Source organism: Nomascus leucogenys, chromosome 24 (genome assembly GCF_006542625.1).
Source record: "Nomascus leucogenys isolate Asia chromosome 24, Asia_NLE_v1, whole genome shotgun sequence".
NCBI classification, from domain to species: Eukaryota; Metazoa; Chordata; class Mammalia; order Primates; family Hylobatidae; genus Nomascus; species Nomascus leucogenys.
Genome location: NC_044404.1, coordinates 6,886,439 through 6,913,546, shown reverse-complemented (window position 1 = coordinate 6,913,546; position 27,108 = coordinate 6,886,439). Strand labels below are relative to the sequence as shown.

General features: G+C 54.6%; 1 protein-coding gene across 3 annotated transcripts in view; it reads right to left on the bottom strand.

Moving 5' to 3' along the window:
* Positions 1–27,108, bottom strand: part of KCNAB2 (potassium voltage-gated channel subfamily A regulatory beta subunit 2) — a 108,529-nt gene that overhangs the window by 36,260 nt on the left and 45,161 nt on the right. For all 3 annotated transcript variants that reach the window (XM_030805082.1, XM_030805084.1, XM_030805081.1), the window contains exons 2-3: positions 25,111–25,239; positions 23,885–23,926 (exon numbers count right to left, since the gene is read on the bottom strand). In XM_030805082.1, the coding sequence (XP_030660942.1) occupies positions 23,885–23,926; positions 25,111–25,187 (119 nt within the window). In that variant the 5' untranslated portion in view covers positions 25,188–25,239. The remainder of the gene's footprint in view (positions 1–23,884; positions 23,927–25,110; positions 25,240–27,108) is intronic.

Sequence of the window (27,108 nt, the reverse complement as noted above, 5' to 3'; positions counted from 1 at the left end):
CTGTGCACAGCCCACCCCCCTTGAGGCTGGACCCCAGGATTCAAAGGCCACAGCCCTGGCCTCCTGGGAGCTCATGGGCTGCTGAAGAGGCACAGATGGCAACCATTCCACCTTTGGCGCCTACCTAGGACTCAGGTTAAGTCTTTTGCCTCCTGCCCTTCTCCCTAATTGGAGGCTCTTTATAGGGTGTGATCAGCAGCAGATCTTAGCATCCCTACTTCCCCTAAATGTGCAAAGCCAGGGCCAAGATGGAATTTGCTCAGACTATCTCACAGAATTTTTCAACAGCCCCCTTCCCTATTTATAAAAAGGATCACATTGATTTGTTCAAACAGCCTCTGGGTGCCTACTGTGTATCACAAGGCACCTGCTCTCACGGCACTCACCGTCTAGGACAGGGCTGTTCAACATCTGATGATGTCAGGGGAGCTTATTACAAAGGCAGGGTCCTGGGCGTCCCCCCGACCTACGGAACCAGCGGCTCTGAGGCCCAGCTCGGAAGGCGGTGTTTCTACCAAGAGCTTCGAGTGGTGCTACGCATGCTAGCCTAGTGAGACGCGGAAATCCTCTACCTCTTCCTTACACATTCTCTGCACTCTGGCAAACCACTGGATCCCACAATGGCTGGCACCATTGGATCCCACAACAGCTGGCATCTTACTATTATTCCTCAGGGGTGTTCTTACCCCAGTGGTGCACGTTAAGCAGCACAGAGTTAAGTGAGACTCAAGACTTTTAGTCACCAAGTGTAAAATGTCATTGGCCTCACCCCATGACCAGGCAATCTGCTTGCTAGCTATGTCCTCAAAGAACAGAAAACATACGCCCACACAAAAACTTCAACACAAATGTCCACAGCAGCCTTATTCACAATAGCCCAAAACCGGAAACAACCCAAACACCCATCAACCGACAAATGGAGAAACAGGATGTAGCCCTCTCCAGACAATGAAGTGTTATTCAGCCATAAAAAGGAAGGATGGTGACTCACGCCTGTAATCCTAGCACTGTGGGAGGCTGAGGTGGGTGGATCACCTGAGGTTAGGAGTTTGAGACCAGCCTGGCTAACACGGTGAAACCCCATCTCTACTAAAAATACAAAAAATTAGCTGGGCGTGGTGGCGCACACCTGTAATGCCAGCTACTCAGGAGGCTGAGGCAGGAGAATTGCTTGAACTCGGGAGGTGGAGGTTGCAGTGAGCCGAGATTATGCCACTGCACTCCAGCCTGGATGACAGGGCAAGACGCTGTCTCAAAAAAAAAAAAAAAAAAAAAAAAGAAGTACTGACACAGGCACAGAAGAACCTTGAAAACATGACACTAAGTTAAAGACGGCCATGAAAGAACACGTATGATTCCATTCATATGAAATATCCACGGTGGCTCATGCTTGTAACCAGAACTTTGGGAGGCTGAGGCGGGTGGATCATGAGGTCAGGAGTTTGAGACCAGCCTGGCCAACATGGTGAAACCCCGTCTCTACTAAAAATAATAAAAAAAAAAACTAGCCGGGTGTGGTGGCGGGCACCTGTAATCCCAGCTACTTGGGAGGCTGAGGCAGGAGAATCGCTTGAACCCGGGAGGTGGAGGCTGCAGTAAGCCGAGGTTGCGCTACTGCACTCTAGCCTGGGTGACAGTGAGACTCCGTCTCAAAAAAAAAAAAAAAAAAAAAAAAATTCCAAATAGGCGAATCCATAGAGACAGAAAGCTTGGTGGTTGCAGGGGGTGGGAATGGGGAGTGAGAGTTGAAGGGTATGGGGTTCTTTCTGGGGTTGATGAAAATATCCTAAAATTGCGGCAATGTTTGCACAGCTCTGAATATATGAAAACTGCTGAATTGCAATTAATTCCATATAATTGCATTAAATGAATTGTATGGCATGTGAATTATATTTCAATAAAGCTGTTCCCATCTCCCCAAAAAAAGTCACCTGCCTGAAAATTCTGGGCTTCTGTTCCTGCTGTTCCCTGTGGAAGCGCCCTTCCTGTTTCTCCACCTTTGAACTCAGAGTCGCTTTTGACATCAGCTCAGACAGTGTGTGTGCGCCGTGAAGCTAGGATCCCAGCACGAGTAACCCCTCCCTTCTCCGAGCGCCACTGACCATGTTCTTCCCAGGGACACCGGCGGGCAGGGAGCAGTTTGCATGTGGTCATCTTGGTGTCTCCACCGTCCAGCACCATGTCACGTGCCCAAAAGCCTTCAATAAATATTGGCTCAATGGACCCAGGAAAGACTAACTTATGTTCCTTATGATATGATACCAAGGGACACAAACAGCTGCTAGACGAATGCCCACTTACTGGGGGAATGGCGTTTCCTAGCTCACATTATGTTCTTTTTTGAGAACCCAAGGTAGAAATTTTAGAAACACTGGACTTCTTCTTCTTCTTTTGTTTTTTTTTTTGAGACGGAGTTTCACTCTTGTTGCCCAGGCTGGAGAGCAATGGTGCAATCTCGGCTCACTGCAACCTCTACCTCCCGGGTTCAAGTGATTATCCTACCTCAGCCTCCCGAGTAGCTGGGATTACAGGCATGTGCCACCGCGCTCGGCTACTTTTTTGTATTTTTAGTAGAGACAGAGTTTCTCCATGTTGGTCAGGCTGGTCTTGAACTCCCGACCTCAGGTGATCCGCCTGCCTCGGGCTTGTAAAATGCTGGGATTACAGGCATGAGCCACCACGCTTGGCTGACACTGGACTTCTAAGCAATCAGTGGGTTTCTTCTTTGCTGGAAAGTCTGTATAAAACACACAGCCCTCGCCAGTCACTGCCTGGTCATCTAGTGGGTGAATTTGGTATTTTATTTTTACCACCAACTTATTTTACTAACCTACCCTTATTTTCCATTTTCCCCATATTTGCTATTATTTATTTAAAAAATTTCATGGTAGCAGATTAATTTAACAATGTCACCTACCATCCTTTTTGGAATAAGGTGGGGTGGAGGGTAATTTTAAAAAGAATTCAATATAATTTTTGCATTATGCACATTATATTACGTTATAATCTGTGAAAATTGGTGGCACAGATGATTACTCTGTATCAGTGGGTGTCCCCTGGGAGGGGTTTTGTTCCCCAGGGAACACTGGGCAGCATAGGGAGGCATTTTTGGTTGTCCCAACTGGGCAGGAGGTGCTACTGGCAGTAGGCAGAGGCCACAGATGCTGCCCCATGACAGAGAATTGTCCAGCCCAAGTGTCAATGGTGCCAAGGGTGAGGAGGCCTGCTCTATTATCAACCAGAATCTGGGATGGTGTCTCCCTGATCATATCGTCCAGACAAGGGAAGCCTGGAACATTCATGTGTGGGGACACGCCCGGACCGGTGCTGGGATTACAGGCGTGAGCCACCGCCCGGCCTGGTGCTGGGATTACAGGCGTGAGCCACCGCCCTGCCTGGTGCTGGGGTTACAGGCGTGAGCCACCACCTGGCCCTGCGCTGGCAGGCTTTGGTCAGAGGCATGGAGCGTGGCTGGTTGACTTCAACCTACAACCGATTTCTGGTTCTTCTTCTGTCTCTCCAGTACCTGCTGTTGATAAGATGAAGCCGCTAGCTCTTGCTGTGATTCACTGGAGGGCAACCACCCCACATTAAAAGCTCTGCTCTGTGTCCCTGGAGTGCACCACAGACAGCATCCCTGCAGCGGAGGCTTCCGGCTCAGTGCCTGGGGTCCACTCGTCCCCCTTGGGCCTGGAGAGGCTGGAAAGCTGGGGCCGGCCAGCTCCTCCCCCACAATGGCAACAGGCTCGCAGTGGAAGGGGGCGGACGCCCTCTCATGCACAGAATGAGGCCCGTGGAGGGCTCAAGGCCTGGAGAAGGTTTTAGATATGGCTTTTTTTTTTTTTTTTGAGACGGAGTCTTGCTCTGTCGCCAGGCTGGAGCGCAGTGGCGCGACCTTGGCTCACTGCAACCTCCACCTCCTGGGTTCAAGCAATTCTGCCTCAGCCTCCCGAGTAGCTGAGACTACAGGCATGTGCCACCATGCCCAGCTAATTTTTGTATTTTTAGTAGAGACGGGGTTTCAGCATGTTGGCTAGGATGGTCTCGATCTCTTGACCTTGTGATCCGCCACCTGCCTTGGCCTCCCAAAGTGCTGGGATTGCAGGCATGAGCCACCATGCTCAGCCTGACATGGCTTTTAAAAGCACAGCCTTGGCCAGGCGCGGTGGCTCATGCCTGTAATCCCAGCACTTTGGGAGGCCGAGGCGGGCGGATCATGAGCTCAGGAGATCGAGACCATCCTGGCTAACACGGTGAAACCCTGTCTCTACTAAAAATACAAAAAATTAGCCGGGCAAGGTGGCGGGTGCTTGTAATCCCAGCTACGCGGGAGGCTGAGGCAGGAGAATGGCGTGATCCCCAGGGGGTGGAGCCTGCAGTGAGCCGAGATCACTGCACTCTAGCCTGGGCGACAGTGAGATTCCGTCTCAAAAAAAAAAAAAAAATAAATAAAATAAAATAAAATAAAATAAAAGCACAGCCTCCAGCAGCTCCTCCGAGAGTGAGGCTGAGGGTCTGCATCCTGCAGAAACTGCCTTGTCCATGCTGAACGGAGTGTGGTTTACACCCAAAGGTGACTTCTTGCCCAAGGAAGGCCAGAGGATGTTGAACAGTTGAGGGGCTGCCCCAAAGGGGCAGTTTTTAAGAACAAAGGGAGGCAGGGCCGGTGGCCTTCCTGGAGGAGGAGTGCACCAGGAGAGTAAGAGCTGAAGACCCCATAGGGGCTAAGTGCTGTGAGTGTGGCTTCCTCCAGCTGGGGTGTGAAGCAAGGGTCCCTGGGAAAGGCCTGAGCCACCGGTGTTCAAGGCCAAGTCGGCCAGCAGGAGAGCGGGTCAACGGTGCCTGGGAGTATGGTAGGGCTCCAGGGAGAAGGTGGGCTCCATGTGGAATTCCAGGAGTGTCCTTCTCCTGAGAGCAGGGGCAGGAGGGCAGATGGCGGGAGCCTGTGAGGCAGCAGCAGGTTCCATGTCTTGAGTAGGGTGACTCGCTGGCTTTGTCAGAGGGCGCATCAGATGGTGGGGGACTTGACACGGAGGGACAGTGGGAGGCCGAGGGAAGGAGGAGGCCACAGGACCGATGACGGGACGTGTGAGTCTTGCCCAGAGCGCACATCTCACTGGCGGGGCGCATTCTGTGGCTGGGCTGAGTGGACTGTGCTGGGGTCACATCTTGAAGCTGCAGGTGACGCTAGGACAAGGCCTCCGGCAGGCCATGTGTGTGCTTCCCGGGAACCGGCTTTACGTGGTCTGCAAAGCCAGTTCCTCCTCCTTCCTCTTGCTCACCAGGACCTCATGGCCCCACACACTTCCAACTCTAGGAGCCCAGAAAGGGGAAAGTGGCCTGCCGCTGTGAGTCGGCTGGCTCTGCTCTGAGTTGCTGCTGTTTCCCATGCAACTGTCCGGGCCTGAGCGAGCACCTCTCTTTCCCTTCCTCCTTCTGTCCTCAGAAGCACCCTTTGAGATGTAACAAGACCAATAACAATGACCACGGCGCCAGCACATGGGTGGTGCTCCCTGTCCTTGCTGGTCCAAAGAGCCTCTAGGGGCAGACGCCCCAAACCTCCAGAAAGGGGCCTGGGGATCTGTACTGTAACAGGTATGGCTGGGCACAGTGGCTCACGCCTATAATCTCAGCACTTTGAGAGCCAAGGTGGGTAGATCGCTTGAGCCCAGGGGTTCCCAGCTAGCCTGGGGAACCTAGTGAGACTCATCTCTACAAAAAATACAAAAATTAGCCAGGTGTTGTGGTGTGCGCCTGTGGTCTCAGCAACCAGGGAGGCTGAGGCCGGAGGATTACTTGAGCCCGGGAGGTTGAGGCTGCAGTGAGCTGTGATAGTACCACTGCACTCCAGCCTGGGTGACAGAGCAAGTCCCTGTCTCAAAACAAAAACAACAAAAAACAGGAAAAACAGGTATGGCCCACGATTCCTGCTGCCAGGCCAGCTCCAGAAACACCCAGTACATCATCAATCGGTGACAAGGCAACCACCCAGTGCAGGAGTTTGGGTCTGTGCCTTTCCTCCCACCTCTCCTTCAGGAGCCCTGTGGGGGAGGGAAGGGCTGTTCTGTCCCTTTAGGGAAGCTGGGGCTGGAGAGGCTGGGGCTGCAGACGGATGCTGTTTCCAGGCCTGGGATGACCATGACCACCAAGGCTCCAATGTGGCGCCCGCTGCCAGCAGAAGCCCTCCCAGCCCCGATACAGGCCCCACACAGCTGCCAGCCGTGGTCCTGGGCAGGCCCTCAAGGAGCGCTCTGGGCCTGCCAGCTGGCTTTCTCCCAGCCCCTGCGTCTGGCTTGGCAGCTCTTCCAGAATGACTCGCTGCTCACCTCCCTCCCTCCCGTCCCTTCGTGATGCCTCCGTCCCTTGTCTGCGAGGCACTGAACTGTGTCTCTAAGTGCGACTAAGTGCACGAATGAGACCCCAAGATGGATAGACAGCGGACAGTCCAGGTGCCTGGACAGCTACTGCTGTGTGGAAAGGTCCCTTTCCCAGGGATGGGAAGGGCCTGCATTTCTCTCCCACAAGGAGCCAAGCCTGGAACTTTGAGTTATGTCACCTGGAGCTTATTTACTCCTCAGGACAATTTTGATGTAGTGACCCTGGTCTCTACTTTCCGGGTAAGGAAATCGAGTCATGGAGAGGCCAGGGGCTTGTCTGAGGTCACACAGGTAGCTGGTGGGAGCCCGGGTTCCTCCCAGGACACTCAAGGATGTCCCCGCAGGCTCAAGGTGTTCAGTCAATGCTTGGGGCCTGTGGCAGGCCGAAATGTGTCCCCAAAAGACAGTTGAGATCCTAATTCCTGATACCTGTGAGTGTGACCTTATTTGGAAACAAGGTTTTTGCAAATATAATCAAGTTAAGATGGGATGGTCCTGGATTAGGGTCGGCCTTCAAGCCAATGACTGGGTTTTTGTTTTTTGCTTTTTGTTTTTGAGGCAGGGTCTTGTTCTGTCACCCAGGCTGGAGTGCCAGTGGTGCGATCTCAGCTCACTGCAGACTCTGCCTCTTGGGCTCAGTGATCCTCACTTCAGCCTCGTGAATAGCTGGGATCACAGGCACTTGCCACCATGCCTGGCCATTTTTTGCGTTTTTTGTAGAGATGGAGTTTTGCCACATTGCCCAGGCTGGTCTTGAACCCCTGGACTCAAGCGATCCACTCGCCTCAGCCTCCCAAGGTGCTGGGATTACAAGCATGAGCCACCGTGCCTGGCCATGACTGGTGTTCTTATAAGGAGAGAGAGATTTGGAGACAGAGGCCCACAGAGGGAAAATGGCCATGGGATGGCAGAGGCAGAGATTGGAGCGATGCGGCCATAAGCTGAGGAATGCCCAGGACTGCCGGCACCACCAGAAACTGGGGGAGGCAAAAAGGATCCTCCCTTGGGCCGTCGGAGGAAGTGTGGCCCTGCTGCACCTGGGCATTGGACTTCCGACTCCCAGAACTGGGAAAGAAAAAGCTTCTGTTGTAAACCACCCAGCTTGTTACAGCAGCCTCAGGAAAGTAAAACAGGATCTTTCCCAAGACAGACCCCGTTTCTTGGGGACCCCTCTTTCCCAGGACGCACTTGGCCTTGTAGACAGGTTAACCTGCCATCCCCCCCGGCCTCTGCTGTTTTTCTCCTGCGCCTCCTCCTGCCCTCAGTGCCCTCCTTCCCGCCTGTCCTTTAAGACACCTGGATTCCCAGCTCTTCCAGGAAGCCTTCCCTGGCTGGCCCAGCTGGAAGTGATGGCCTATGGTTAACTGAGCAACTACAGTCTGCTCAATGAATCTGGCAACCAACCAAGTACTTCCTGGTGAACCTGAGCTTGTGGTAAGAGCCTGGGATCTAGAGTCAGAAAGCACAGGAAATCAGGACTTCTGCCCTGCCAGGAGTTCATGACCAAGGGTCAGTGCCCAAGGACTGCAAAGGCTCCCTGCCATCCACATCTGGACTGCAGAGAGAGCCTCAGACCAGCTTCCAGTCAGTCCTGTCTTCCCACCATCAAGGATGCAGCCAGAACGAGACATGTGCTTTGGAAAGTGGATTAAGACCAAGATCTCGCAGCGCCTTCCGACCTAAAGTCACAGAGGCTTGGGGGGTTCCGGGTGCCAGGGGCAGACAAAGCTCTGATCTCAAAGCAGTGCAGATGGGCAAAGAGCAAGGCAACCGAGATGGAGGAGGGGTGAGGAAGACACTCACTCAGAAGAGGTGCTTCTGATGACTTCACAGGTGCTTGTTTAGAGTGGGTGCTTGGGACAGTCTCTTTGGGGACCAAGCTTAGATGTGACAGTGGGAAGGAACCAGGCCACGTCTGGGGAGGCACCCTCCAGGAAGAGGGAACAGAAAGTGTGAGGACCCTGTGGATGGAATGAGTTCCCCTTTGGGGATACAGAAGGAAGGGGCGGCGTCCAGAGCCTCCTGAGCGGGAGGGAGAGGGGTCCCAGGTGAAACCAAGGAGGCAGGCTAGGGCCACGTAGAGCCTTTCGGGGAGTTTGGGTTCACTCCCAGCACCATGGGGAGCGAGGAAAACACAGCTGAACTGAGGGCTGGCATCCAGCCAGCACAGCGTGGGCCCGGCCACAGCTTCTGGCCTGCCATTCTGAGGCCACATCTCTGAACCCTACCGTCCACAGGGGAAGGGAAGTGTGTGCTAGGCCAGCTGCCCTCGCCCTGCTCCCTCACGCTTACACAGGGGCTGTGTGGATTTTAAAATTCATTTTAACAGCAAGAATTGAGGACAGTTTAAAAAATGGGGAAGTGTATGTAGGCTGGCCTCGGTGGCTCACGCCTGTAATCCCAGCACTTTGGGAGGAGGAGGTGGGTGGGTCACTTGAGGTCAGGAGTTTGAGATCAGCCTGGCCAACATGGTGAAACCCCGTTTCTACTAAAAATACAAAAAATAGCCTGGCATGGTGGCTTGCGCCTGTAGTCCCAGCTACTTGGGAGGCTGAGGCAGGAGAATCGCTTGAACCCGGGAGGCAGAGGTTGCAGTGAGCTGAGATCGCACCACTGCACTCCAGCCTGGGCAACAGAGCGAGACTGTCTCAAAAAAAACTGGGGAAGTGTAACAGGAATGCTGCTAGCCACCTCCATCAGCTGCAGCTCAGTTCAGCTGATGAAATGCCCAGGCCAGGGGCACGGCTGGTTCCTTGCGGCACCGGGCAGTGCCTATCCCCAGGTATCATCTTTTCTATATTCATATTTAAGACCAAGTTTAATGGAAACCCAGCCCAGTCGCTGACGGAGAAGAGGTAACCACGGAATAAATTTATCTGGGATCTTTAATAACTGGTGGTCCGAGTCACAGAGCATCCCACCCACCCCCTGCCAGCCTGGGTGCAGCAAAATGAAATTCACCAGATAGAGTGAGGCCACCATCCTCCCCGCCCCTGCTTCACCCCGACCTGGGTGTAACAACAACCTTTGGCCCATCAACTGCTAAAGGGACTTTGTTGGTGGGGTGAGGTGGCTCACGCCTGTAATCCCAGCACTTTGGGAGGCCAAGGTGGGTGGATCACCTGAGGTCAGGAGTTTGAGACCAGCGTGGTCAACATGACAAAACTCTGTCTCTACCAAAAATACAAAAATTAGTCAGGTGTGGTGGTGCATCCTTGTAGTCCCAGCTACTTGGGAGGCTGAGGCAGGAGAATCGCTTGAACCTGGGAGGCAGAGGTTGCAGTGAGCTGAGACTGTGCCACTGCACTGTAGCCTGGGCGGTACAGGGAAACTCCAACTCAAAAAAAAAAAAAAAAAAAAAAAAAAGAACGTTTGTCTTCTGGTCTCCTCCACTCCCTGAGAAGCGAAATCCCCAAGGGCGTTCCAGCCCCACAGTGGGTCCTGCAGTGTCTCTGAGGCTACTCACACATTTTCCTTGGGGCTTCAGGCAAATAAAAGATACGTTCTCTCCACCTGTGTTAGTTCCCTGCAGCTGCCATTACAAAGATCCCCAAATTAGAGGGCTTAAAACAACAGAAATGTTTTTTCTCCCCCTTCTGGAGTCTGAAGTCCAGGTGTGGGCAGGGCTCCCTCCAAACTCCCTCGTGAGGTGTCCTTTCCTGCCCCTTCCAGCATCTGGTGGCTCCTGGTGGGGCAGGAGACCAGGGTCTGGAGGCAGGGAACTGAAGGCCAATTCCCGCTGACTTACTATAACTAAGTCAAAAGGAAAACCCCAACTTTCCACGCCCAAGTAACAAAAGAACCAGAGGCTACTCTCTTTGCACAACGCCCCCTTTTCTGCGTGGCAGATGAAAAATGGAAAATACCTCTGATTGGTCCCCTCCCACAACCAATCAAGCTGGTCGTGGGCCAAGTCTTCATTTGCATAGAAGTGTAACTTTGTAACTTCACTTCAGCCTCTGATTGGTCACTTTCTGCAACCAATCAGAATGATCACACGCCATTACTTCATTTACATAAGGTGTACCCCAAGTAACCAATGGGAAACCTCTAGAAGGTATTTAAACCCCAGAAAATTCTGTATCCAGGTTCTTGAGCCACATGCCCACTCCCATCCTGTGGAGTGTACTTTTGTTCCATCTTGGCTCACTGCAACCTCTGCCTCCCAGGTTCAAGTGATTCTCCTGCCTCAGCCTCCTGAATAGCTGGGACTACAGGTGTGGGCCACCATACCTGGTTAATTTTTGTATTTTTAGTAGAGACAGGGTTTTGCCATGTTGCCCAGGCTGCTCTCGAACTCCTGGCCTCATGTAATTCACCCGCCTTGGCCTCCCAAACTGTTGGGATTACAGGCGTGAGCCACTGCACCCGGCTGCTTTTGTTGCTTCATTCTTTCCTTGCTTTGTATGTGCGTTTTGTCCAATTCTTTGTTCAAGATGCCAGGAACCTGGCTGGACACCCTCCACTGGTAACACTGAGACTCCTCGGAGTTCCTTGGGTTGTGGACCCATCACTCCACTATCACCACATGGCCTTCTTATAAGGACACCAGTCATAGGAATTAGGGTCCATTCTAGTCTTGTATGGCCCCATTGCCCCATCTTAACTATATCTGCAATGACCCTATTTCCAAATAATGTCACATTCTTTTTCTTCTTTTTTTTTTTTTAAAACAGGGTCTCACTCTGCCGCCCAGGCTGGAGTGCAGTGGCACAAACAGGGCTCACTGCAACGTTGAAGTCCTGGGTTCAAGTGATCCTCCCGCATCAGCCGCCTGTGTAGCTGGGACCACAGGCATGTGTCACCATGCCTGGCTAATTTTTTGATTGTTTTTAGAGATGGGTTTTTGCCATGTTACCCAGGCTGCCTCCTAGAGTGCTGAGATTAGAGGCATGAGCCACCACACCCAGCCTAATGTCATATTCTGAGGTTTAGGATGAATGTGATTTTGGGGGGTCTTGATTTAACCCACTAAAATCTCCTCCATCACAAATCCTGTCCACATAGGAGGGAGCTGAGGTTTCCCCCAGGTTTGGAGGACGGGGTCTGGCCCCTCCTACGTCATTGCCTCGTGTCCTCAACCTTCCTCCCTCCAGCCTAGCCGCCTGGGCCTTCTTTTCGCTCCTCCAACCGAGAGAGGCATCCATTCCAGACCCCTCTCCTCTTGAGCTGGAATGTTCTCCACATCTTCAGACAATCCCTCGCTCAGAGGGTTCCCCTTTGGCCTCCCTGGTCTCTCTTTATTGCATTGTCCTGCTTTGCTGCCTCGGCCAGTGGCCGCTGTTGGAACATGTCTCCATGCAAGCTTGCTGCTTCTCTGCCCCCCACACCCCCAGGCCGTGGCTGCCATGAGGGTGGGGACCTGGTTGATCTTGTTCATACAGCAGCTCCAGGATCTGGCTCAGCGCCTGGTGCCAAGCAGACTGTCAGTAAACATTTACTGAATAAACAAAAGGAATCAATGACCAGCCCCTCATGAATGCCCAGCGTCTCCTTGAGAAATTTCCAGCAGAACAAGGAGGTCAGCTGTGGCCAAACTAGCAGACCCTTTGTCCTTCCTTGACAGCTGGATTTAGGATACAAAGCCTGAAAAACACTGCCACCTAATGGACTCACAGGAGAAGTGTTTTGTTTCTTTAAATTACAACCACATATTCAAACAATGGGCTGAAGTACCAAACACGCCGTCCACAGGAGAAAACGTTAAAGAAGCAGTCCTGGCCTGCACTCCACTCTGCAGAGAGCATGCAGATGATCCCTAGGGTCTGTCTCAGACGGAAGCCAGAGATTTAGTGTTGCCAGATAAAACACAGGACGCCCAGTGAAATCTGAAGTTCAGATAAACAATGAGGAACTTTTTAGTATAAGTATGTCCCAAATATTTAATGGAACATATTTATGCTAAAAAGTTACTCATTTATCTGAACTTCAAATTTAACTGGCAACTATACAAGGACTGGGTGGGGAGGGTCCTCTTTGGCTGACTGGCTCTCACAAGGGCATGTTCCTGAGAGGCACAGAAGATAAAGCTGTCAATTTGCAATTGACAGGGATTTACACCCGCCAGAGAACGGTGGCTAACAGAGCGCTGTCCGAGGTGCTGAATTCAAAGACAAGAACACTAAAAACAATGTCCTTTGGAGGTTCCAAGAAAATTCAGACCTACGTGCCTATCATTTAGAGCAGGGATCTCCAACACCCAGAAACACATTTTTCCCCACGGAGAAACACCCCCACACATTTTTACCCCATGGGAAATTTACCAAACTTTTTTTTTTGCGCAACGGAGTCTCGCTCTGTCACCTAGCCTGGAGTGCAGTGGTGAGATCTCGGCTCACTGCAACCTTCGCCTCCCGGGTTCAAGCGATCCTCCTGCCTCAGCCTCCCCAGTAGCTGGGACTACAGGTGCACACCACCATGCCCAGCTCATTTTTATATTTTTAGTAGAGATGGGGTTTCACCATGTTGGCCAGGCTGGTCTCAAACTCCTGACCTCAAGTGATCCGCCTGCCTGGGCCTCCCAAAGTGCTTGGATTACAGGTGTGAGCCACTGTGCCCGGCCCCAAATTCTTAATAGGACTTATCTTTTGATAGGATAGGACTATCGCACTTTCACTTTCTTTGTGTTTTTTTTTTTTTTTTTTTTTTTTTTTGAGACGGAGTCTAGCTCTGTCGCCCAGGCTGGAGTGCAGTGGCGCAATCTCGGCTCACTGCAAGCTCCGCCTCCCGGTTCATGCCATTCTCCTGCCTCAGCCTCTCGAGTAGCTGGACTACAGGCGCCCGCCACCACGCCGGCTAAGTTTTTTTTGTATTTTAGTAGAGACGGGTTTCACCGTGGTCTTGATCTCCTGACCTCGTGATCGCCGCTCGGCTCCAAGTGCTGGATTACAAGCGTGAGCTTTGTGTTTTTTTTGAGACAGCGTCTCACTTTTTACTTTGTTGCTCAGGCTGTAGTGCAGTGGTGCGATCACGGCTCACTGCAGCCTCAAACTCTTTGGGCTCAGGTGATCCTCCCACCTCAGCCTCCCAAGTAGCTGGGACTACAGGTGCATGGCACCATGCCTAGCTAATTTCTTTGTATTTTGGGGTAGAGACGGGGTTTTGCCATGTTGCCTAGGTTGGTCTCAGACTTCTGGGCTCAAGCAATCCACCCACCTCGGTCTCCCAAAGCGTTGGGATTACAGGCATGAGCCACCGTGCCTGGCCTCATTTTCTTCTTTTACACATTTTTGTTGTTGTTGTTGAGACGGTGTCTCGCTCTTGTTGCCCAGGCTGGAGTGCAGTGGTATGATCTCAGATCACTGCAACCTCCACCTCCTGAGTTCAAGCGACTCTCCCGCCTCAGTCTCCTGAGTAGTTGGGACTACACGCGTGCCCCACTACGCCTGGCTATTTTTTGTATCTTTAGTAGGTGGTGTTTCACCAGGTTGGCCAGGCTGGTCTTGAGCTCCTGATCTCAGGTGACCCACCCGCCTCCACCTCCCCAAGTGCTGGGATTACAGGTGTGAACCACTGTGCCCAGCCCTTTTATACATTTTTATATGGCTGAAATCAGACTTCCCACCCCACCGCCCCCCTGCCCGGCCCTTACCGATACTTCATGCCTGTGCGCTGGGCGGTGCAGCCGTCCAGGGAAAGGCCGTGCATGCGGAGGAAGCTCTCCATGTTCCTGGCCTGGGCAGCCGCCCGCACCTCCCGCAGCCGCTGCAGTTCCAGCGTGTCCGTCTGGCGGACGGGGTGCAGGGCCCATTCAGAGTGGCACCTGCTGCTCACGCTCCGCAGACTCTCGCTGTACGTCATGGACAGCATGGTGCCGCCTGGCCTGGGAGCCGCCACTGTCCAGACGATGATGAGTTAGACAGTGTGCCAATGTTCCGCGTGCCCCAGGCTGGATGGATGGCCCTGGGGCAGGGGGCAGCTGCAGCGAAACATCCTCTAACTAGTGCCGCCACCAGGTCTTGGTGTTTAGGAGTGGGACCTGGCCCCTGGATGTAAACACCTCTTGGCATGAGATTCTCAGTCCGCAAAGCAGTGCTTGCCAGGAACTCTGGCTAAGCTGCCCTTTTCTGCCCCCTGCATCTGTGAGACAAGCACAGGCAAAGCTGCATTCCAGGCAGGACAGCTGCACCCCAAGTGTCCAAATGAAAACGGGAGCACAGAGAGCATGCAGAGCCTGAGCCCCCCAAATGCTGAAGACCAGGGTTGCTCTTCTGTGATGACTGCGGTACCATATCACGGTGCTCTCTTGAGGTGGTTCCCAGGGTAAAACTGGGTCAAAAGCTGTCCCTGGGAAAGCAGCGCAGGGCATACCTGTTGCTGAAGTAAACGCTTCTGTAATTATGCCAGGGAGGCACCTCACCCCTGCATGCCAGGTGGCCCCAACCCGGGAAGGTCTTATTTGCTCCTAGCCTTGTAAAGGGAAATGCTATCTATACAACACATTCTCTGCTTGTGGAAAGCATCTTTGCACCGCAGAGATCTTTGGGCTTCATGCTTTTTGCGAAAGAAAAACCGAGCAGAATGCATTTAAGCAGGTTGCGGAGGAGAGTGGCCTGGGGAAATAGGCTTAGTTGAGACAGGGGAGTTTCAAAGTTTCTATGTGAAGAACCATTGAAAAATAGTCAGCTGAAATGATGAACGCACATTCTTGGAAACTAAAAGCAATGTAAATGTCCATCAGTAGGGAAACTGGTTACCTAAGTGACAGTTCGTCCACACAGTAGGAATCTGTGCTGCTGTCAAGAATGAGGCGTCTCAACACAGACTGATGTGCAGTGAGCCCTGAGAGATGGTGGACAATTAAAAGGCCAAGGGAGAAAGCGTGTGTCCAGAACGCAACCACTGGTGTTAATTCACGTGCACAATAGTGAGTGGACCAGTGAGGGCAGCCTCGGGGCTGAGTCCTCACCCTGCAGAGTCTGTGACAGGGCAATGAGGACATGGAGGCAGGCTCAACACGAAGGAGGTCCCCAGTCCAGTGACCCTCACCCCACCTGACCGCAGGCTCGGCCACGGCCCAGGTGGCCTGCACTGCAGCCCTGCGTCATCGCCAGAGAGAGAAGGTGCAGAGGGGAAGTCACCATTTCAGCTGGGTCAGCTACACAGTGGGATCCTGGAACCTGGCCTGGGAGCTGGAAAGGAACCAGCACTGTCCCCACCTTCTGCTCCAAGAGAGGAAAAGTTCGATTATCCCTGGGAAGGAGCTGGGAGGGCTATCCTGGGAGCTGAGGCAGCTACAGAGGCTTTAGCATGGTCCTTGAAGGGGGTTGAGATGTCCTGGAGTTGCCCCAGGCCGGGCCTTTCCTGGGGTGAGCTCCAGGGGCCAAAGGAAGGATCCACAAGGGGCAAGAGTTTGCGATGAGCCCCATGTGCCGGGGTCCTTCCAGAATGGGTGACCAGCCTGCTGACCTTTCACTGGTCTGCTTGTATGTGCACCCAGAGACGGGGGCCACCTCCAGGAGCCCCACAGCTGCCGCTTTCATGGGGGTTTCCCTGCAAGTATTCCTCTGTATCTTATTTGCAGGGACCTTCATTCACGTCTGCCCTGTTGTGCCCAGCATGAGGCCTAGCTCAGAGCAGAGCCTACAAATGCCTGTTGCATGAACATGCAATTGAGGTAGGGAAGGTGGGCTCAGAGAAGAGCTAAAGAGAGACCAGTGGGCAAGGAGCCCCTGAGGAGCCCCTACAGGGAGCTGGGTAGCAGTGTCTACACAGGCCTTGGCCCCACCACCCTGGTCAGGGCTGGATGGCCCCCTCCCTAAAGGTGAGCAAACAGTTGTCCTTGGAGAGCCTGCCGTGCTAGTCACTCACAGCCTGCACCTCTGTCTGATGGGCATGGCTCCTGGCGGGGGGGCCTGCATTTCCCATCCTACCCTCTGTCCCACACAAACCACACCATGCGCCTCTTTCCTGCTGCGATCTGTCTCCATGGCGCTCGCCATCATCCACCTTGCAGATTCCTTTCTAGCTGTCCTGTGTGCTGAATTCACTCCCCTGAAGGTTGGGTCCAGGAGGGCAGGGACCCTTCTGCCTCCTGCCACTGCCACCTGCTCAGTGCAAATGGGAGTGCCCCTCGTGCACAGAGGAGGGGATCAGATACCTGTAGAACAGCAACCAAGGCCCAGGCTCCAAAAGTCCAACCAGGGCTATACCTGGGCATTTCCCTGCAGTGCCGGGACAGCAGCTGGCGGGGGCGTGACTGGCTTCCTGCCTCAGGTCCAGTGGCTCTTTGCAGGTCGCCCTCTCTTGCTGGGGGGTTCCCATGCCAGGAATTGCATTCACCACTGCTCATTTCTATGCTGGGAGGGGTGGTGGCTGCTGGACCTCTGGATGCTAAAGCAGGCAGGTGCCCTGGCATGGAAAGCCGTCTGCCTTCCAGGAGAATTGCTCTGGAGGGCAGAGAGGCCCGGACTCCAGGAGAGGTTCATCTTAGGAAATGAGGCCCTTGGCACCCACAGACAGCAGCACCAGCTTCCCCTCCTGCCTACTGGCCGGCCACTCCCTTCCCTCCATGCGCGTGGCAGGCAGCTGCTTCTGAGGTGGTCATGTGGCCGGCTGCCAGCCCGGTGTGGGGCAAATGGGGGCCAACCCTCGCTTCCCTGAGGTCTGTGTTTAGAAAGAAGGCCAGCTGGGCAGGCTGCAGCCGCAGGGCTCTTTCTGAAAGGCAGGACCAGCCTCAGACGTGCAAGTTCCCCGCCTGGCCCGACCAGGCTGAGATCAATAGCCATTAGCTTTCAAGACATTACTCACAAAAAGCAATCTGGGTCTGGTTTGGCTCTGGAGATACAGCCAAGGCCCCGGGGCGGGAGGACAGGGTGGCTGAGTGCCCAGCTTCTGGACAGGGGCAGCTCTGCTTGTCACCTGCTCATGGTGTGACTCAGGCAGGCACCTTGACAGCTCCCAGTCTCAGCTTCCACATCTGTGAGGTAGGCTGGGCAGAGGCCTGTTGTACCAGGCTGCTGTGGGCTGTGTGAGATGAGGCTTTGGACAACTGGGTGGGAGTTGGCGACGCAGCCGGGAGTGAGTCTGTTGGGGCACATGGGATAAGACACCAATTATAATAAATGCCGTGGAGAGAAAAATCCACCATCAGGGGCCAGCAGGCAGGGCAGGAAGGAACTTGTGACCACAGGTTTGAGTGAGAGGAGTGAGCCACACAGACGCCACATCTCCCTAGAAAATGCTTAAGGGAAGAGAACACAGATGTGAATAATCGCCCCCTTCCCAACAAGATGGTGGAGGGCCGAGTTTGGGGATGTGGGTGGGAGAAGGGAGAGAGGGCAGGAAAGAATGGGTTTTGTGGCCAGGATTTAGAGGGCGTCCCTCTCTGTGGGGGCCCACTTGCAATCTTTCCTTAGAGCTCATCTTGCAGCCCTGGGAGCAGGCCTGCAGGTGGGGGCCCTGCGGCATGGAGGGAGCCCAGAGCCTCTTGCTGTGGGCTTGTCCCCATGGTGCCAGGGCAGGGCTTGGGCCAGGGAACTTGTGGGCACAGAAATGACAGCTTTTGGCATGGGGTGGAGGGGTGAGGAGCAGGGCTGGTGCCATGAGGAGTCCACGGCTGCTGCACTTCCCTGAAGGTTGGGTCTAGGAGGGCAAGGACCCTTCTGCCTGCTGCCACTGCCCCCTGCCCAGTGCCCACAGGAGTGTCCCGTGCACAGAGGAGGGGCTCAGATACTTGTAGAACAGTAACCAAGGCCCAGGCTCCAAAAGGCCAACCAGGGCTATACCTGGGCATTTCCTGGCAGTGCCAGGCAGCCGTTGGTGGGGGTGGGGCTGGCTTCCTACCTCAGGCCCAGCGGCTCTTTGCAGGTCGCCCTCTCTTGTGTGGGGGGGACTCCCATGCCGGGACTTGCATTCTTCTGCACAGTGGGGCCTCCCTGTGGTCCTGAAGGGTCATGACTCTGGGAGGGCTGCCCCGGGGGAAGAAGGATAGGTGCAGGCAGAAGGCAAAGGGGCTCTGCCCATTACCAGTGGTGCCTGGGCACAGAGGACACCTCTGGACTCCCTCACACTGGGGCTCTATTCGGGGCTTTTGCTGAAGGAGACTCTAGCAGCGTCAGGTCCTTGGACGAAGGGGCCCCTGGTAAGACACTGCAGGGAGGAGGGAGCGGCCCCACTGCTGGGCTCCTGCCTCAGGGTCCCCACTTCTCCTGTGCTCAAGATCACAGTGACCCCTGACTTCTGATTCAAAATATCCCAGATCCCAGCCACTTTCCAGAGTGAGGGTCTCTGAGCCCTGACACTCCCTCACCACCCTGGTACCAAGAAAAATGAGCCCCTCCTCAATGGCCATTGCTAATTACGTGGAACCTACAAGTTCTTTCCTGGGCTGGGCCTGCCTTGTGCAAATCTATTCTTGTAGATCAGGGGCCCAGGGGAATTCACGTGAATTAACACCATGACATGGAAAAATGCAAGCAAGATGTTAACCTCATTAAGTCAGTAGGAATCACTACCTCCCCCCCAGACTCCTCTACCTGGAATTTCTGAATTGTTCTGTTTACTGACAGCCAACAAAGCATACATCCTGAGATTGAGAAGGAACCCTAAGCGTCTCTTCTGAATGGTGACACCTGTCCAGAGAGCAGAGAGCCCAGCCAAAGTTCTCCAAAGCGAAAATGGAAGGGGAGCTGCTACCATTCCAGGGCGCGGCTCTACAACGCACGGCATTGCTTCAGTGCAAACACAGTGATTTTTGCTCAAGGACAATCAGCAAACCGAGGCCCAAACAAGCAGCCCCTGGCTCCCTCGGCATGTGCTTCCTGCACAGACCTTTCAGACAAGACCAAACCTCCCTGACAGCGCTCTGGGCAAAACCGGAAAATGCTGAATCTTAATCAACGGTGAACACAGCGAGGTAAGAGCTAGACGCCCGTCTCCAGCAGATGGGAAAACAGTCAGCCTTGGGCAGGTCTGGGCTGTGAGCAGGCTCAAGCGAGAGGTGCTGCCTGGCTGAAACCTGCTGCCCACCACCCCATCCATCACAATCATTCCAAGTTTACCTCAGGCTGGCTCTTTTTTGAGGTCTTCTGCTTTGCAAAAATGCAGAGGGTCTAATTCCAGATTAGACAAAACCACCCCAAAATCTCGTCTCCTCTGTTGTTTTCATTCCCGCGGATGCATGCCCCCAAGCGGCATCTCCCCTAGGAAGGTAGCGGCTGCATCCAGTCCTGCGGCTGAAGGGAGGACTCACCTGCCTTCGTGGGGGCGTCTGCTCGTTAAAAAGGCCACAGTCTAGTTTATTAGGGATCACCAGACGCTCTAAGGATCTGGCACAGCGGTTTTTTCATTAGGGAGTGTCACTGCAGGACGTCAGAAGCAATTGGTGAATGAGATGAGTCCCACCAGAGTCAAGTTTTGAGGCAGCGAGTCCATTAGTTCTATTAGGGCGCTTTCATCTCAGCGAAAGAGGCTGAATTATTCACGAGTGCCTCTTCCCCTAAAAGCTCAGGAAGTGCAGTTCCATGCTGCAACCTGGCAAGGCCGACTCCTGGTACGTGGGGTTGGGGTGCAGCCCAAGGTGGGGGGGTCCTGCCCGTCCCTCAGGCCTACCCTTGCTGCCTCCACCATCTCTGCATGCCAGAAACACAAACCCTTGGACCCACAGGCCGAAAGGGGCAGGCCTTGCTCTTTGGTATCTGAGTGCGGGACACAGAGCCTGTGGCTTCTGCATCCCACTCAACTCTTAACTGCGTCTGCAGCAGGGGAGCCGGGGGCCCCGTGGTATGGGGGTCTGGAGAGGCCTCTGCTCAGTACACACGGATGCTCTTCCTCTCCTCTGGGGACGCACCCCAGATGGGCATATCTGATACTGCCAGTACCTATAAATGGCAGGAAGGCCCCAGAACCTGCTATTTGGACTCCACACTGCCACTCGCTCGAGGCAGGGACACAGGAGCCCTTCTCCACAGCACATGTCCTGACCTGGGGTTTGGGAAATGCTTTGAGACTACGCCAAACAAGGCTGAGCTCTGGGATGAGGCTAAGTGCTAAGCCCCAACCCCAGGGTCATGACCCCCAGGGTCACTGCGTGTCACAGGATGCAGGCAAAGTCCCAGCATGACATCATCTTCCGGCTGAGAAAGCGCGCCGGCGAATGTGGGATTTTGAATGGAGGTGGAACCGTCCCCCCATGTTGAATGAGCAAACAGTGGTAGCTGCCATAGGGGAAGGTGGGGGACAGGAAATCAGTGCCCCAGTTGCAGTGTGGAAGGTAAATGAAGTGGGAGGCTGGGAGAGCACGTAGAGTCCGGAGGTGTCTGGCTGCGGGTGACTAGCTGGGAAGGCCTTGGCAATTGAAACGGTTTGTCCCCAAAGGGCTAAGCCCACTCTGTCAGTTCCCCACATGTCGCCCTGGTCGGGGGGGCCTGCACCTCACTACTGGGTGGTGGCTGCAGCCTAACATGCTCCGAATGAGGCCCTCTCCTTCCCTGGGTCCACCGCTCCTCTCTGTCCCTTTCTGTCTCAGCACCTGCCCATCAGTGGCCAAGCCCTGTGGACGTGGCTTCTGACGTCCTTTTTTCAGGCCCTGCACCCCTTCATTCTCTCTCTGTGCAGTTCCTGGAGCTCAGCCGTCCTGCACCTTTCCTGGGCACTGTCTGGTCTCCTTGCATTAGCCTCTCTCTTCCCTGTCTTACTCCCTGCTCCTAGGCTTCCTTCCTAGAGCAGATCTGTGACCCCTGCCCTGCTCAAACACCATAGATGGCTCCCCGGTGCCCTCTGAGTGCATCCACGCCCCGTCGCTAGGCATTCGAGGCCTCCCACCAACATCCACCTCTACAGCCAGTCTCTCTTTATTCTCCATCATGTCCCTGATGGCCCAGGCTGGGTAACTATCACTTCCGGTTCTCTGTGCACACCTCTGAGCTGCGGCTCAGGCCGTTGTATCTACTGGAATATGCTTCCCAGCCTCTGCGTTGAATCCTGCCCAGCCTTCAAGGCCCAGATCCAAGCCCCTGCTGCCTTCTCCATGAAGCCTTCCTGGCTCTCAGCTGGCTGTGGCCCCTCCTTCCTCAGACCCCAAAAGCTCTTTGGGCTTCTCCTATGACGTGCTTTACCTTCTGGAGATCATCAGAGCTATTTGAGACCTGGGGTACATGGAAGTATTGCTCCCAATCCTTCACCTCTCTCTGTACCCATGCCCTTTGCCATGTGACTTTATAGCTCCTCCCACTGGTGGGGGCAATATATTTCCAGCCCCTTGACTTTGGGCTGGTTCAGGAGACCTACTTTGGTCAAAACCACGTGAGCAGAGGTGACAGGGCTCTGATCCCAACCATAGGCCTTAAGAGACCCTGCATGTTTCTGCTTTTCCTCTGGTACTTTTGCCATGGGAAGGACATGCCTGGGATAGGCCCCAGTTAAGCATGGGAAGATGGAGGATACGGGGATCCAACTTGCAGCTTGGATACAAACCCAGCCAAGCCAGCTTAGACGAGCTGCCTGGTCAACCCACAGACACAGGAGCAAGGAAGAGATGCTGATTGCTGCGTGGCACTGAGTTTTGGAGCTGTTTGTTATGCAGCATTTGGTGGACAGCTGATTGGCACAGTGTCCTACGTCGATTCCTTGCTTGGGAGCTGCATGGGGGCAGGGCACATGCCTTGAATGCCCCTGCCCTGTGAGAGGGCCAGGCCTAAGTAACTGAAAGAACCATCCAACAACCATGTTTAGTGGTATGCTTGGTGTGATGAGGGTGCCTTACTAGGAGTGGCCCCCAGCCTGTTAACAATCAAAGACCCTAGCCCTTAGAGATCATCTCCAGAGCCACCACAAGAGATACCCAAGTGACCCCCTGGAGATCCAAGGGATAGGATGGCCAGAGCCTGTGGGCACTGCAATTGGGGCCGAGAGCCTAGAGGGTGAGCTTCAGAGCCTCCCTTGGGGCCGGGAAGGCCACCTGGAAATCAAGGTTCTCATGCACAGGGTTCCTGGGGGGTGGACAACATGTTGAGCCTGTGGGGTTTTGACAGCCGTGAGTGGGCTGGAAGGCTCTCCCTTGGTCACTGGGCGATTTACTTGGCCCCTCCTGGGGGCAGGCCCTTGGAGCTGGCTGGTCTGTACCTGTGGTCAGGCCCTTGGAGTTGGCTGGTCTGTACCTGTGGGCAGGCCTTTTGAGCTGGCAGGTCTGCACCTGGGATTTTCCTGCCTGCCCATTGGACCTCACCCCTTCCCTTCTGAGGACTGAGGCTGCCCCAGGCTCTCTGAGGATGTAGTTCAGGTACATGTTTTGTTTCACTGATGAAATCCCCTGGGATGAGCGGCGTATGTTTGTTAGGATATGTTATACCATGTGTACATACATCACAATACAAACATTTCATTCAGGGAAAGCATTTGCAAGCCCGAGTTCAGATTTACCTATTTTAACCAAAATCTTATCTACCAAAATTTCAGTAGTATCAAAGAGTTGGCCATGTCTTCAGAGCTCCCTGTAAGGAGCAGGACCTCCCAGGAGGCACCGAAGGCGTGGCATAGATCACTCTGAGCATCTAGGTCCATGGTCCCCATCAGAGGTGCTACGGCTGGCGATGGGGGGCAGGGGAGGGCGCACGGGGAGAGAAAAGCCACACAGAAATACACTGCCATCTCCACACCCACTGCCAGGCGCATTGGCAACCATCCCCAAAGCACTGTCACCAGATGTCCGGGTCCGAATAGAGAGACCCCCCAGCCTGACCGCCAAGATGAAGCAATGCATACCAGGGACCTGCTGCCAGAAGCCGTGCCAATTCCCCAAACAGTCCCAAGGCATCGGGAGGCTGCTGCCCGCGGGCTCCAGGCAGCCCTGACATTTTACTTCCTAGGGTTGGAGGCTGCACCAAGAACATGCATCCCCTGCCTTACAGGTGAGGGAGAGGCAGCCCAGAGGGAGGAACGGGTCTCCCTGAGAGCACCCTGCAGGGCCCTAAGCCTGGCATCTTGATGCCACGTCCTGCTGGGGCACAGTCTCTCACCAGGTGCCCGGTTTGTTAATTCATCAACAGAAAAACACATCAGAAAGATGTCACTGATCCAAGTCATATCAGTACTGCACACCCCCAAGCAGGTATTAACCTTCAATGAGCCTGAGGAGCTTTGTGAGTTCCAGATCAGTTCAAACCCACAGGCAAAGGGGGAACAGATGGGCTCGCCACGTCTTGTACTCTGATAACGGAAGCAGCACAAGCCGGCGACCACAGGAAGACGTCTCCCTCACTGCCTGATGAGTGAAGCTTTAACAGTAGATGTGGCTGAGAGCTTGGCAGTCATCAAAAGCCCATTTGCTCAAATCAAAGCAAACTTCTGGCACACCAACACATACAATTAACCTGACTTCACATTTTCCATCAGGACATTGCACAGTGTCCTGTGGGTAGGCACAGAGGGTGACAAGCAGAGCCTGGGGGTCTCGGGGGCTTTGGCTTCAGAGAAAACACCAGCACACCCTGCTCGGTAAGGGTGCAGTCCTCCCACCCACTCCCTGGGCTTTGGCTCGCTGGGTTTTAGGGAGAATGAAGACTCATTACCTGTAAAACTGGAGCTGTCTTTTGGGACTCCCATACCGAGTACTTCGGACAGCAATGGAGGAAAGAGAAAAAGGAGAAAGGGAGAGAAGAGAGAGAGTCCACAGTTGGCATCAACCCCAGCAGGTGCAGGTCAGAAAGCACCACCAACATCCCGTGCCCCCGGGCCCCCACCGGCCGTCTGCTCAGGGCAGTCTCTGAGGATGTGCAGCCAGTGCCAAATGCTCTGCAGCAGCGCCACCCGGTGGCCACAGGGCAGAGACCCGGAGCCAGTTTCCTGGACACCAAGGGCTCCTTCCACGCCAGGCCCTATTTTCCGTGGTGAACCTCCGGGTGAGGGTTGGTTTGGACTGAACGTGCTTCAGGACTTGCTTTGCAATATGCTTGTGGGCAATGGCTGAAAACCCTCCAACCCAGACGTGCAGAGAGCCCGCATGCTGGCAAACCCGCACCTGCCTGCCTGGCTATTCTTAGGACAGACACTGCCTTTCCCTGTGGCTGTCACAGACACGGGCTCTGGCTCAGGCCCCAGTGATTATCCGGAAAGGTCTGGCTGCCCAAGACCGATGGGCTGCTGGGGTACTGCCTGCGCCTGCGTCTTTCATGGGTTCTATGCTCTGTCCCCAGAGGCTCAGCTCTCACTGAATGCCCTCCGCAGCCGGCGCTGCTGTTCAGCGCTGTTTATGGTGCAGACAGAAACACCCAGGGCTGCAAGTGGAAGTGAGTTCCACAAGGAGGGGGTCAGGATGCCCAGGGAGCATTTGGCCGCCCGCACTCCCTCCGGTGTTGGGAAACCGGCGGACGTGGTTCCCCAAAGGCCTGCAAGGTCGTGATCCTCGCTCAGGAGAAACTGGCAGGGCACAGGGGCCGCGATGTATAAAGTGGGAGGAACAGGATGCCGGGGTTGGCCGTGCACTCACTGTCCGGCCTCTCTGTTAACCTCAAACGAGATATTTCGGAAGGGTCAGGGACAAGAAAGGAGTCTACTCTGGCTCAAACCCCCTGGAAAAGTTTTGGTTTTTCTTTCCCACTTGGGTTTTTAAAGTCCCTGCTCCTTTCTTGGAGAAAACGCTCACCAGCGTGCACCTTGAAACCTCGTGGAAGGCAGAAGCCTGTGGGCCCTGCTTGGGCCCTTCCTCCTCCAGAGGGGAGGACAGTGGCCTTGGGAACCCCTCCTCGAGAAAGGACTGACCCTGGGAGAGGACCTGGGTGAGGGGGCAGGGGGTCACCTGTAGATCATCCCGGGGGAGCCCGTCTGCCGCAGGGAGAGCCGAGCCGGGGAGCCCGTCGTTGATTCTGGATACATGGAGCCAGCCTCACTTGTCCAGACCTGCTCGATTTTTTACAGTGGGAAAATTCTGGAAGAAAAGCAGAATAAGGGAGGGGAAGAGGGTGGTGGTTAAAAAAGATCAACCAGGTTTGGCCGGGAGACTCTCGGATCACAAAGGCCGAGGAGGCTGTCTGGGTTCAGGGCATTGGGGAGCCCCTCAGCAGAGAGACAGACAGACAGACAGACAGATGGCAGGCAGGCAGGTCTACGGGCTCAGGAGGGTCTGGAGAGCAGGTGACAACTGTGAGAAGGGTTTCCACACTCCATCACTCCACACTCCCACCCTACATGTCGTGGAGGTCCTTCCACACCACCCCAACTGTTGTTCTGAAACTGTAGGTGTGGTTTCTGCTGCCCACATGGTGCAGAAGAGACCGCCCAGGGGGCATCTGTGTACTTTCTAAGCTCCTGACTGCACTGCTGTCCCCCAGGGTCATCGTTGACACTGTCCCTTGCCCTGACTCCAGCCCAGTGCAGCTTCCTGGTGCTGCCATTGAGCTCCTAAGTCAGGCAGCTTCTAAGATGCCACTGATGTCCCCAGCTCCTGGGATTCCTGCCCTTGGGCAGCCCCTGCCCTGGAGTGTGGGCTGGACCTAGCAAGTCGCTTCTAACCAGCAGAACATGGCAAAGGTAATGGCAAGAATGTCACTTCTGTCTTGCTATAGACTGTCCCTCCTGGCTCTGATGAAGCAAGCTGTGGTGTTGGAGAGGCAGGAACTGAGGGCAGCCTCGGGCCGACAGCTGGTGAGAAGCTGAGCCCTCAGCCCAACAGCCCAAAGAAAGGAGTCCTTCAAATGAACAAGGGAGCCTGGAAGTAGATCCTTTCCTACCAGAGGTTTCCAAGGTGAGCCCAGTCCTGGCAAGCACCTCAACTGCAGCTCAGGGGTCCCAAAACAGCAGACCCAGCCCTGCCCTGCCCCAACGCCTGACCCACAGGAACCAGGAGATCCCACTCTGGGCGGTTTGAAGCTGCAGGGTTTGTGATAAGCTGTTACGGCAGCATTGATAATGAGTACAGCTGTCAACATCCAGCCGTCCACCCATCTCTCTGGCTGCCACCCTTGGGCTAAGCCACTGCTGTCTTTCACCTGAACCCCTGGGTCTCCTCCCAGTGGCTCCCCCCACCGCCTCCTGAACCCTCTCAGCCCTGCACACCTTCCTCCACCTGGCTGGCTGCTGGTTGGGGGCTTCTATTTCCAAAGTGAATCTGGTCCCATGCTCTTTCCTCCCACTCCCAGGCACTGCCCCCAAGGCCCCTGTGCTCTGCCGCCTGGCCCTCGGCCCAGGCCCCTGGCCTTCCCAGCAGGCTGAGTTCATGCTGTCTGTGGACGCTTGCACTTGCGGCTCCACTCCTTCTACTGGCTGCGCCCTTGCTGCAGTGCTTCTCAGAGCCATGAGCCCTGACTGTGGGGCTCAGGAGTCCCTGCTGCTCCCCAGCCGACACCATGCCCTTGCTGCCTGCACAAGGGTCTGTGGTACCCCAGTTCCCTCTCTGTGGGGGTGCGTTCCAGGAGGGCAGTGGTTCTGTGAGTCTCACTCGCTGCCGCACCCCCATGCCTGAAACAGGGCTTGGCTTCTGGAAGGACAAAGGACCCTGATCCAAAATCACGTGTTCCCACACCCACGGGCAAAGGGATGGTCTGGGCTCAAAACAGAGCCCCGCCCATGAAATTGGTGGGAAACCTGACACTTAGCCAAGTGGCTGATTGGCTTTGTTCTTCCCACTCTTTTTCCCCAGAACAGCGACCTCCTGTCACCGGGAAGCTGGCTTCCTTGGAAGAAATCAAAGTAAGAGAGGGGATTCACAAACAACCTCTGTCCCTGGGGTCGAAGCAGCGTAGGTCTAGGTCCCCCTAATAACGGAGGTCTCCTCTGAGTGAGTGATGTGAGCACATGT